At 44.8% G+C, this 12,415-nt stretch overlaps 2 protein-coding genes across 2 annotated transcripts; one reads left to right on the forward strand and one right to left on the reverse strand.

Annotated features, from left to right (window-relative positions):
* The first annotated feature begins 126 nt into the window (after positions 1-126).
* Positions 127-2,577, forward strand: ndufaf3 (NADH:ubiquinone oxidoreductase complex assembly factor). The gene is made up of 5 exons (XM_062473194.1): positions 127-284; positions 691-886; positions 1,829-1,895; positions 2,086-2,186; positions 2,300-2,577. Exons 1-5 carry the CDS (start codon positions 196-198, stop codon positions 2,393-2,395), a joined length of 549 nt encoding a protein of 182 aa, XP_062329178.1. The 5' UTR covers positions 127-195; the 3' UTR covers positions 2,396-2,577.
* An 885-nt stretch (positions 2,578-3,462) lies between these two features.
* On the reverse strand, positions 3,463-9,274 carry zgc:112334 (uncharacterized protein LOC619199 homolog). The gene is made up of 11 exons (XM_062473203.1): positions 9,173-9,274; positions 8,429-8,536; positions 7,939-8,035; positions 7,681-7,815; positions 7,155-7,353; positions 6,801-6,932; positions 5,677-5,776; positions 5,336-5,507; positions 5,112-5,256; positions 4,454-4,508; positions 3,463-4,352 (listed from the first exon to the last, which is right to left on the reverse strand). Exons 1-11 carry the CDS (start codon positions 9,212-9,214, stop codon positions 4,206-4,208), a joined length of 1,332 nt encoding a protein of 443 aa, XP_062329187.1. The 5' UTR covers positions 9,215-9,274; the 3' UTR covers positions 3,463-4,205.
* Between the last annotated feature and the right edge of the window lie 3,141 nt (positions 9,275-12,415).

A 12,415-nucleotide genomic window follows, 5' to 3' on the forward strand; every position in this document is an offset into this window, starting at 1 on the left:
TGATACTACGTAGAGCCCTGGCAGGGGAAGCACGTGGTCCTTCTGTCTTGGAATGTGTTTTACTTTCCACCAAGTCAAACAGCAGCTTAAGATCACCAATTCGCTGATCGGGAATTCCTGTTCTGACTATCGGAAACCCCACTTGTGTCTTGTGCTACACTTAATTCTGTCCTACTTGGTGCTCTTGTGGCGATCATGGCTACTCCGATGTGTGCGAGGTTGTTTATCCAGAGATCTGTACAAGGTCTCCGGCTTAACTCTCGCGCATTCCCTGCTTACACAAGGTATTGACGCTGTGTTTCTCGTACTGTTCTGTACTTTACCATTTACCACCAATTTTCTGGCTAAATTACAAGCTGCTGTAGTAAAGAATTTGACATCCTTGTCCTCTAAGTACATTGTCTAACTGCTAACCATGCATTGTTGTCAAGGATTATTCGTACATAATTAAATCATCTTAAGTAATATGTGTTAACTTAACTAGGTTAATTTCTTATAGCGTTCCTAGAGTTCCTATAGTATGGCGTTTGCCTGATAAGTCAAGTAAGCTTGCCTATCTACGCGTACCAGAAACGAACACTCAACGTCCATAAAACACCTTCATAGATAGGAAGGGGTAAACGTACTTCACCATTAGGTTATGAATTATATTAAGCTACGATAACTTTGGATGTTCCCAATCCCCCACAGCCCCTTTCTCGCCCGAGCTCACAGACTTGGACCTAGTGACGATGAACTGTACCAACGGACGACAGTCTCAGTCATGCAGAAGGAGCCGGGCAGTGGAGCCATGATCCACAGTTACAGTCCCAGAGGTTTTAACATCGACGGCAACCGTGTGTTTGGGCCGTGCGCCTTGCTGCCGCCAGCCATCCTGCAGTGGAACGTAAGGAACGAGTTCTTTAATCGGCATAGTGTCAAAAAACATGTATTATCATGTGCACTGTATAACACAAGGTCATTCTGGACAACGACATTCTTGTGACACCAAGCAACAGCTACGTAGTGGCGTAAAAGAAGAATGTTAGTTTAAAACACTGGCAATAAAAAAGGGTCAACAAGCCTGTGACATAAGCTTGGACCCACCTTGTGGCCCCCCAAAATGTAGTCTGAATAATTATAAATATGGTGTTTTGCCTGCACCTGTGGGAGTTGATGATAGTTTTGTTAAACAAGCCAAACATCCTGATTGTCCTCAGGAAGCTGAGAGAGAGGCTGTCGTCCAGGCAACATGTTGTCAAGACCTTGACTTCCTCTCTGTAGACGGTGTTGTTGTTGTTGTTGGAGATCCAGGCCCAGAATGGTGTTGTTTGTGGACTTGAGGATGTTGGACGCAGGGGCGTAGGCCTGGGTAGGCACAGGCCTACCCAATTTGTTCTAAGGCCTACCCAAAAACGAAAATATCTTCGAAAAATTATGCACCGGGTGCACATCGCAAAGTAAATAAATAAAAAAAAACGGAAAAGATGCCTATCCAAATTCTTCTAGGCCTACCCAAAAATATTATTCTGGCTACGGCCCTGGTTGGACGTGGGCAAACAGGGAGTCAGGGCTGAGCGGTTAGGGAATCGGGCTAGTAATCCGAAGGTTGCCAGTTCGATTCCCGGCTGTGCCAAATAACGTTGTATCCTTGGGCAAGGCACTTCACCCTACTTGCCTCGGGGGGAATGTCCCTGTACTTACTGTAAGTCGCTCTGGATAAGAGCATCTGCTAAATGACTAAATGTAATGTAAAAATGTAAAACAGTCACGTGTGACCAGGGCGTACAGGGGGGGGCTCAGTACTTGTTACCTCCAGTGAGTTTCCTCTGTCTCTCCCCCTCTGCAGGTGGGCAGCCACAAGGACATCACAGTGGAGAGCGTGGCTCTTTTTCACATGCTAGAGCCTCGGATCGGTGAGACATCTACGTTTATTCGTTATCATTTATAACATTAAGATACTTTGAATCTTTTGATACTTTCGTACTTGGGTGTAGTACGATGGCAATGTTTCAGTAACTATTCACTCCTCCCAATCTAGAGATGCTACTCTATTGTATTATTTTCTTTTTGAATTTGCTATATTTAGTCTTCTGTTGCACACAGAGATCCTTGTCCTGGGCACAGGGGGACGAAGTGAGAGGGTGGATCCCAAAGTCCTCGCCTTAATGAAGGCTAAAGGCATCGCTGTGGAGGTGCAAGACACGGTAGGTCGACACCCTCGCCACGTGAGAACGAACACACACAGCTGTGCAGCATTTGCTAGAATAATATTGTCTAATAATATGACCTCATAGTGTTCCTTCTCTCCTCTGTTCAGGCAAATGCGTGTGCAACCTTCAACTTCCTGACTAGTGAGCGGAGAGTGACTGCTGCAGGTTTGATTCCAATCCCTGTCAGCACTGAACTGGAATAACAACAACAGGAAGTGACCTTGAGTTTTGTGTAGTGGATCTGATGGATCTAACAGTCTTTTTTTTTTTGCCAGATCAGACACAGGTCAAGCCTTGTTCTGGTCAAATTGATTGACTCCAATGGATGGTCGTGTGTGTGAGGGAGGGGGAGAGAGGGAGAGAGGGAGAGGGGGAGGGGGAGGGAGAGGGGGAGGGGGAGGGAGGGACGGACGGACGGACGGACGTGTAGGGTGGAGTAAAACTATATCAGAGAAAATCGAAAGGGAAGGTTTAAGCCAGAGCTGTCAAACCCTTTTAGGATCTACCCTGCTCTAGGACTTCACTCCCACCCCAGTTGTAACGAACATGATTGAGCTCATCAACCAGCGAAGTGTAAGAAAGCTGTATGCTGGATTAGGGTTAGGAATTAAATCCTACAGGATGGTAGCTCTTGAGGAATTGGAAAAGGAGTTGGATCTGATTAAAGCGTTTAATAGTCCATGTTTAAATGTGACTCGTTGCAAATGTAGAATACATTCAATACATAGTATTTATTTAATGTATGTTGATGCCACCAAAGCAATAAACAATCATAGTGTGACTTTGTACATGTTCCTATGTTGAGTATAATATGATCATAATCAGTGGTTAATCATAATCACAAGTCTTCCCTACATCAGCTAATTATGGATCGCAGCACTAACATGAACTAACTGAGAGGGAGAAGTAACGAGAAAAATATTTCAATAATTATTTCCTTAAATAAATGTTTGTAATGTTATGGATGGATGCCTCCCAAGGGATTTGGGATTGCCCTTCAGTAAGATTCTTTAATTTCTCTATGCCTGTCTGTCTGTGTGCCTGTCTCCCTCCCTCCCCTCCGAGAACCTTCTACCCCTCTGTCTGCCTAAGAATGCAGTCGTACACAGTATTCAACATCTTTCAAACGTCTTTGGCCTTCTCAGAGATAATCTGCTGGATAAGGGTATCCACTAATCCCTCCGTGTACACGTCTGATTAATCCATAATCATCTTGTCCTCAGCCACACACTGCAGGCACACTGGGACATGCAACCCCACACAAGTCATACAAATTGAGACATTTATTGGGAAAGAAATACAGATGGACATTACTCCAGTTGCAATGACGACAAATGCGACAATAATGTGGTCAACAGTTACAAAGTAGAGCATGCTGCGAAATCTAAGAGCTGCTTCCAAGCAAAAGTCAGTTAACCTTTGCAGATCTGATAGAAGTTAACAGTTAAAACAACTTCTCTCCAAGAAGACACCATATACACATTAGCCTCAGATTCCTTATATTACATACACGGTGAAGGAAACACCTCCATTTTGTGAGTGCAGATATTTCTTGCTGTGATTCTGTGCAGTGCTTCTTCTGACCTAGTTGCAATGGAACTGTCTCAGTCACTGGCAATGCAATCAAGTTGTAACAAAATCATCTGTGAGCCCAGATAAAATGCACCTCAATTATTTCCCAAAACAATCATGTAATTAATCTTTGTTGTTGTCCAAAGTGTGCTTTTCCTCCACATTCGCATAATAAAAATGCCAGCACCGTCTGTTAGGGTTTTAGATGAAAGCTAACATGGAATTATGTGTACCTGGTAGCCTATTAGTCATTTGCTGATGTGATCCAGGCCGTCTACAGTCGACCTATATTGGTTTTAGATTCATTTGCAAAACCACATATCATGTAAACGTCCAACAGTGCAGTCTATGACATGACTGACTGCTATGTAGAAGGCCTGGAACACAGCCTAAGTTTCAGAAACAGGAAGTAAAGGGGTGGTCACTATATCAGCGCATCACTCAGTCTTCATCACTCTCATCGAGCTGTTCTCTGCGTAGGTCACCGAAGCTGAACTCGGACCCTGTTAGACGGCGATATATATCCTTGATATCCTCACATTCTGTTTCGAAGTGTGACGTGGCATCGTAGGAGCGAGACACAAAGATCTGAAGGAAAGAGAGGTTGTAGTACAGCAGCTTCACAGACTACACAACCCATAATCCCTTGCACATCTTGAATGAAACAACAACCCCTTGAACAGACTTACTTGGCTCTTCCTGCCGTCTTCATTGGGGACAACCAGGTTGCCGACGGAGACAAACCTGTGGGCCAGATGTAACGTCAGCTTCTATCAGCTAATATTCCAGATGTAACGTCAGCTGTCTATCAGCTAATATTCCAAATGTAACGTCAGCTGTCTATCAGCTAATATTCCAAATGTAACGTCAGCTGTCTATCAGCTAATATTCCAGATGTAACGTCAGCTGTCTATCAGCTAATATTCCAAATGTAACGTCAGCTGTCTATCAGCTAATATTCCAAATGTTTATCATTATACCGATGATACACAAATTGTTCTGTGATGTTGAAGAAAGGTGGTTGTTATAAATGCCTTACAGCAGTTTCAGTATCATAGTAAGGTAGATCTGTTGAGCTAGAACATGTTCTACAAACAACCATCTGCATGATGTGCTACAACCAGAAGTGGAACCTCCTTCTGCATGATGATCTAGAACCAGGAGTGGAACCTCCTTCTGCATGATGATCTAGAACCAGGAGTGGAACCTCCTTCTGCATGATGATCTAGAACCAGGAGTGGAACCTCCTTCTGCATGATGATCTAGAACCAGGAGTGGAACCTCCTTCTGCATGATGATCTAGAACCGGGAGTGGAACCTACTTCTGCATGATGATCTAGAACATACTTCTGCATGATGGGCTCCAGGAGTTCTAGAGCCGGCTGCACCTCCTTCTCTGGGTTGCTGGTCTCTACGGTGGTGCTCACAACCGCCATGTATGTCCCATCCGCCGCCACGTTATGAGAGTAGGACACCAGGCACACGTAGATGTCTGTAAGACAAGGGGTCAAAGCCTGTCGGGACGCCTGTCAACATGTATCCTCTCTTACTACATGAGTACATAAATGCACCTGATTTCCTGTTGAGTTGTGTTTGAGGGATGATGATTTGACAGGAGCTGGCGTCATGGGTGTTTTTGATTGGATGATTCAGGAGACACATGACCCGTATGACACGGCCCACTTTCTTTACCCGGTTGGGTACATAGCTGGGGTCACAAATTAACTGTTTACAGTGGAACAACTAGAACAAGAGAGAACAAGAAAACCAGCAGAGAGAGAGAAAGAAAGGGAGAGAGAGAGAGAGAGAGAGAGGGGGGGAGACAAAAAATAGACACAGAGAAAAAATAGTCTTAGTTTATTCACACACAAGCCTGTTCTCACTGTGTATTTAGTCGTTCTGTTCTTCTTACCTCTCCCTCGGATTTCACTCCAACCACTTTCCCACTTTCCATCACAATCTGCTCCACCTCTCTGTTCAGAATGCAGGTCCCTCCATACTCTGCACTCAGCCTGCCACACAGGGGAGAGGGGAGTGTGTGTCAGTGTGTGTGTGTCAGTAAGCCAGCCACACAGGGGAGAGGGGAGTGTGTGTCAGTGTGTGTGTGTCAGTAAGCCAGCCACACAGGGGAGAGGGGAGTGTGTGTCAGTGTGTGTGTCAGTCAGCCTGCCACACAGGGGAGAGGGGAGTGTGTGTCAGTGTGTGTGTGTGTCAGTCAGCCACACAGGGGAGAGGGGAGTGTGTGTCAGTGTGTGTGTGTGTGTGTCAGTCAGCCAGCCACACAGGGGAGAGGGGAGTGTGTGTCAGTGTGTGTGTGTGTGTGTCAGTCAGCCACACAGGGGAGAGGGGAGTGTGTGTCAGTGTGTGTGTGTGTGTGTGTCAGTCAGCCAGCCACACAGGGGAGAGGGGAGTGTGTGTCAGTGTGTGTGTGTGTGTGTCAGTCAGCCAGCCACACAGGGGAGAGGGGAGTGTGTGTCAGTGTGTGTGTGTGTGTGTCAGTCAGCCACACAGGGGAGAGGGGAGTGTGTGTCAGTGTGTGTGTGTGTGTGTCAGTCAGCCAGCCACACAGGGGAGAGGGGAGTGTGTGTCAGTGTGTGTGTGTGTGTGTCAGTCAGCCAGCCACACAGGGGAGAGGGGAGTGTGTGTCAGTGTGTGTGTGTGTGTGTCAGTCAGCCAGCCACACAGGGGAGAGGGGAGTGTGTGTCAGTGTGTGTGTGTGTGTCAGTCAGCCTGCCACACAGGGGAGAGGGGAGTGTGTGTCAGTGTGTGTGTGTGTGTGTCAGTCAGCCTGCCACACAGGGGAGAGGGGAGTGTGTGTCAGTGTGTGTGTGTGTGTGTCAGTCAGCCAGCCACACAGGGGAGAGGGGGGTGTGTGTCAGTGTGTGTGTGTGTGTGTGTGTCAGTCAGCCAGCCACACAGGGGAGAGGGGGGTAAGGGGAGGACCATGAGCAGTGTGTGTGTGTGTCTGGGGGGGTGCACCTGGCTGTGGACATAGCATCGTGTGTGTGTGTGTGTGTGTGTGTGTTACAGTATCACCTGGCGAAGCCTTGTGGTAGTTCCCCAAGCCCATATATAGGATAGAGGAAGGGGCTGTTGTTGTGTCGGGCCTGACACTCAGAGTACAGCTTGATCCTTCTGATGGTATCAACACAGGGACGGTCTAGGTAGCTGTGGGAAAAACAGGTGACATTGCTGAAGTGTGCTTGTGTAATCCTGTGGGTATTCACATGCGTGTGTTTGAGGTGTTGATATGTGTGTGAGAAAGTGTATGAGTGCATGAATTAATATGTGTGTGTATCTGTGTATGTTTGCATGCGTGTTTGAGAATATAGAGTGCAAGAGTTCATACGTGTAAGTATGTGCTTATTTGCATGTGTGACCTGCACTCACTCCTCGGTGCGGTGTAGGGCCAGAGCGTGGCCGGTGAACTCCATGACGTCGGCCCCGAGGTCGAAGCGTTTGAACAGGTCTCTCATGCTGGTGCTGGAGGGGTCCATGTCCTGGTGGGTGCGGGGGTCGCCCTCCTCAAAGTTCAGGATGAAGAGAAGCAGCTTTCGGAAGCGTCGCTTGTCAAACATGCCCATGAGGTCTGAAACGCCAGAGGAGACACATACAGTCAGCATCAGTCGTCAGGTACCCTTGGTGTTTGCTGTACGGTGTTGATGAACAAATGCAACACGGGCAGGGAGTCAGGTGGCTGAGCGGTTAGGGAAGCGGGCTAGTAATATGAAGGTTGCCAGTTCGATTCCCGGCCGTGCAAAATTACGTTGTGTCCTTGGGCAAGGCACTTCACCCTACTTGCCTCGGGGAGAATGTCCCTGTACTTACTGTAAGTCGCTCTGGATAAGAACGTCTGCTAAATGACTAAATGTAATGTAAATGCAACATGGCTTCCTCAGTGGGGAGGGAGAGTCACCTGAATTAGCTGCCTCGGCCTCGGTGGAAGGGACCTTGTAGAGTTTTCCTGCTTTGTACACGTAGCTTCCCTCTACCACCTTGAAGTCGAGGTATCGAGTCACTTCTGTGAACACCAACATTTTGACCAGCTCGCCTGAAACAAGGATCACAATCTTACCCCACATCACTTCTTTTATGTTCACTTTTTAAAAGAAAATGACCATTACAATGACCGGTACATGTGGAGCTCCCAGCACATAGAATAGGCTGTATTCACCATTGGCAAGAAAAAACTTGGGGATGAGATCAACATTCCAGTCTCTCCCACATCCTATTGGTTTCACTGGACCAGGAACCTGGAATCTCTTATAGAGCTGCAAATACAGATACCGTGAATACTGTACAACAGCACAGTGTGTGTGCATGTGCACATATGCATGCTTGTAAAACACAGTGCGTGTGTGTGTGCGTGTGTGTGTGTGAACGTGTCTCTTTTACACAGTGTGTGCGTGTGTGTGAACGTGTCTCTTGTACAGTGTGTGCGTGTGTGTGTGTGTGAACGTGTCTCTTGTACACAGTGTGTGTGTGTGTGAACGTGTCTCTTGTACACAGTGTGTGTGTGTGTGTGTGTGAACGTGTCTCTTGTACACAGTGTTTGTGTGTGTGTGTGCGTGTGTGAGTGTAGTGAACGTGTCTCTTGTACACAGTGTGTGTGTGTGTGTGTGAACGTGTCTCTTGTACACAGTGTGTGTGTGTGTGTGTCAAACCTCTTCTAAGGGGGAAATGGAGGCGCATTCTCCTCCATAGTAAGGGTTCCTGTCAATGTGAAGAACCCTCTTTCCACTCACAGTCATCAAGCCAGAGATGATGCATTCCTGAGAGAGACGGAACAAGAACCGCAGAGAAGGAAGAGAGAAGAGTGAAAGAGAGAGAAGTGAAGTAGTTCTTTCTGTATAATAAGAAAACAAAAATAAACACAAAAAATAAGTTGTATACCTGGGGCAAAGAAAATAGCAGATGATCAACAACAATGCTAATCTCTCTTACAGCAGTCTTCACCGAGGGATAGGATCTGATTGTGTGTGTGTGTGTGTGGAGTTTGTAAGAGGGGGGCTTATTTCACGATTGCTGAGTTTAAATAAAATAAAAACCACGTGATTCATTCATGATTCATTCAAAGCTATGATGTTAATGACATCTCTGGCTCACTATTTATCCTCAATCACTTATACTGAAACACAAAGATGTAATTCATTTAGCAGATATTAAAATTATATTCTGTTTGAATCAATGACCCATCACATATTTTATTTGATGTAATATTTTTTTTAAAGCATAAATGATGATGAATTGAAACACAGATCCTGTCTGTGTTTTCGTGGCTCAACAAACTGCTTCAGGTATCCTAGGAGGTGAACTTGTAAAGCGTCTGCTGGGATGAACTGCAAGATGACTCGTAATCCTGCAAGCTAACATGCAACACAATAAAAGCAGGTGTGAGTTAGTCTTACCTTCAGCCCTGTGCCCAGAACTATGATATCAAACTCCTGCATGCTGACAGAGTGGTGCGAGCCTGTGTCCCTCTCCTCGCCTGCTCCTGGGTATAGGACCCCCTTACATACTCTAACCCTAACCCTACATACTCTGCAGGTGTGAGTCACTGTTTCCAGTTACAGATAACCCGGTTCTCCCCTTCGATAATCCTCTCAAACATAAGGGATCAGACAACCTGTGTGTGTGTGTGTGTTGATGTGGGAAGTGGCAGGACCTAGAACCTACAGTCTGCAAAGCATTCAGGTTTCAGTGTCACCAAGTTCCGCGATAGGAAGACATTTTCCGCAGGGTTTAATGTTTCTACAAATATGTACAATTCCAGTTTAAGTACTATTGGCGTTAAAGGCAATGGGCCCACATATCCTACATTAAATATGATGACATATTATGTACATATACGAGTACTTGATGAGGACCCTACTTTACTTTACTGTACTCTACTGTACTCTGGTCTGCTCTGTTGTAGGATTCTCTATTCTATATATAATATAGGTTATCTATCAGTAAAATTGTATTCAAGTTTATAAACTTGCCAATTACTCTTTATTGACTTGGGAGTTCGCCCTTCCAACTTCATTCAGTACATCTACTATTTCATAATTGATGGAGGGTCTACTGATATCTATAAATAAACTAATTCCAGTCAGGTGGCTGAGCAGTTAGGGAATCGAGCTACTGATCTGAAGGTTGCCAGTTCGATAGTTCGATAAATGACTAAATGTAATGTAAATGTATTCTCCCCTCTCCTCTCCTTCTCCTTTCACAGTAAGTGTTAAAAAAAACTTTTGAAAAAAAAGTATCTAAAGAATGACCAAATATTTTTTACAAAAGTTTCACAAAAAGGTTTTGCATGAAGTATGTAGGCTACATAGTCTACAAGTAAAAGTCAGTAAAAAGAAAAAGTATGCGATTTGGGACGTAAGGTTTGAGACTCCTGTAAAGTGGATTTGAAAATTAGTTTTAAGTTCATCACACCACAGAAGAATGTGTTGTTTCTACCCATCCAAATTCTAAGAAGAAAAAAAACACAGACAAGTATGTTAAATTAGGCTCGTGAAAAAATCAGCAGTCTTCTCTGCTTGAGACTGGGGGGGGCGTGTCACCTGAAGGAGCTGAAGCTCCGCCCCCTCGAATTTATTGAATTTAGCAACAACAGCAACACTAGCTAAATTACATTTTACATTTACATTTAGCAGACGCTCTTATCCAGAGCGACTTACAGTAATTACAGGGACATTCCCCGAGGCAAATAGGGTGAAGTGCCTTGCCCAAGGACACAACTTCATTTTTTGCACAGCCGGGAATCGAACTGGCAACCTTCAGATTACTAGCACGATTCCCTAACCGCTGAGCCACCTGACTCCCAAATCAATTGCAGATATCAGAACAGCCATATGTAACGGTGTGAGAACCTACAGTCTGCAAAGCATTCAGGTTTCAGTGTCACCAAGTTCCGCGATAGGAAGACATTTTCCGCAGGGTTTAATGTTTCTACAAATATGTACAATTCCAGTTTAAGTACTATTGGCGTTAAAGGCAATGGGCCCACATATCCTACATTAAATATGATGACATATTATGTACATATACGAGTACTTGATGAGGACCCTACTTTACTTTACTGTACTCTACTGTACTCTACTGTACTCTGGTCTGCTCTGTTGTAGGATTCTCTATTCTATATATAATATAGGTTATCTATCAGTAAAATTGTATTCAAGTTTATAAACTTGCCAATTACTCTTTATTGACTTGGGAGTTCGCCCTTCCAACTTCATTCAGTACATCTACTATTTCATAATTGATGGAGGGTCTACTGATATCTATAAATAAACTAATGCCAGTCAGGTGGCTGAGCAGTTAGGGAATCGAGCTACTGATCTGAAGGTTGCCAGTTCGATAGTTCGATAAATGACTAAATGTAATGTAAATGTATTCTCCCCTCTCCTCTCCTTCTCCTTTCACAGTAAGTGTTAAAAAAAACTTTTGAAAAAAAAGTATCTAAAGAATGACCAAATATTTTTTACAAAAGTTTCACAAAAAGGTTTTGCATGAAGTATGTAGGCTACATAGTCTACAAGTAAAAGTCAGTAAAAAGAAAAAGTATGCGATTTGGGACGTAAGGTTTGAGACTCCTGTAAAGTGGATTTGAAAATTAGTTTTAAGTTCATCACACCACAGAAGAATGTGTTGTTTCTACCCATCCAAATTCTAAGAAGAAAAAAAACACAGACAAGTATGTTAAATTAGGCTCGTGAGAAAATCAGCAGTCTTCTCTGCTTGAGACTGGGGGGGGCGTGTCACCTGAAGGAGCTGAAGCTCCGCCCCCTCGAATTTATTGAATTTAGCAACAACAGCAACACTAGCTAAATTACATTTTACATTTACAATTAGCAGACGCTCTTATCCAGAGCGACTTACAGTAATTACAGGGACATTCCCCGAGGCAAATAGGGTGAAGTGCCTTGCCCAAGGACACAACTTCATTTTTTGCACAGCCGGGAATCGAACTGGCAACCTTCAGATTACTAGCCCGATTCCCTAACCGCTCAGCCACCTGACTCCCAAATCAATTGCAGATATCAGAACAGCCATATGTAACGGTGTGAAAACCGTGAAACTCACTCCTCAGGTATGTAGCAGGCCACCCGCGTCAACGAAGAGCTAGTTTTTCTTTGGCATAGTTGGTAGTGGTCGCGCTTGGCAAGTCGGCGGTCGAGCGTTCGAATCCCGCCAGTGGCGAACGATACCTTGTCGTGACGGAGCGTGGCTACGTCTGTAACATACCGTCACACATACCTGCAGTCTCTGAGTGTTTAATGTGTCAATTACTTTGTCTTTGCATTGTACCAGCTGAGTAACAGAATGCAACCGTCTGTGATCTGACATAGATCGGTCGGGTTTTGGCTCCGCCTACAAAACCTGAGCTGAATAAGGAAGAGAAACTGTTCAACGGTCTAACTCCACATTTCAGTGCGACAAAGTTTTCGCACTTTGCACATGCTTTCAGGAACTCATTTCACACATATAATGTACTGAGAAGCAAATCATGGAATTTGCTTTACAGGACCTTTAAAGTATCTATAACTAAGTGATGCGGGAACAGTCGCCATACCATAACTTGACCAGCAGATGTCACTATGTAGAGGATGTATCAAACACAAAAAGCGATACTTCTTATGACACGGTTGTTTCAAATT

The sequence above is a fragment of the Osmerus eperlanus genome, chromosome 1 (genome assembly GCF_963692335.1).
Source record: "Osmerus eperlanus chromosome 1, fOsmEpe2.1, whole genome shotgun sequence".
Taxonomy (NCBI): Eukaryota; Metazoa; Chordata; class Actinopteri; order Osmeriformes; family Osmeridae; genus Osmerus; species Osmerus eperlanus.

What these genes read in the sequence shown, in the direction of transcription:
- ndufaf3 (XM_062473194.1), top strand. Translation starts at nt 196, where the DNA reads ATGGCTACTCCGATGTGTGCGAGGTTGTTTATCCAGAGATCTGTACAA. An exon ending in CAGCCATCCTGCAGTGGAAC is followed by an intron (nt 887 to 1,828) that starts GTAAGGAACGAG and finishes CCCCCTCTGCAG; the next exon opens with GTGGGCAGCCACAAGGACAT. An exon ending in CATGCTAGAGCCTCGGATCG is followed by an intron (nt 1,896 to 2,085) that starts GTGAGACATCTA and finishes TGTTGCACACAG; the next exon opens with AGATCCTTGTCCTGGGCACA.
- zgc:112334 (XM_062473203.1), bottom strand. Translation starts at nt 9,214, where the DNA reads ATGCAGGAGTTTGATATCATAGTTCTGGGCACAGGGCTGAAG. An exon ending in GGCCGAGGCAGCTAATTCAG is followed by an intron (nt 7,354 to 7,680) that starts GTGACTCTCCCT and finishes CTGGCGTTTCAG; the next exon opens with ACCTCATGGGCATGTTTGAC. An exon ending in AAGACGGCAGGAAGAGCCAA is followed by an intron (nt 4,353 to 4,453) that starts GTAAGTCTGTTC and finishes TCTTTCCTTCAG; the next exon opens with ATCTTTGTGTCTCGCTCCTA.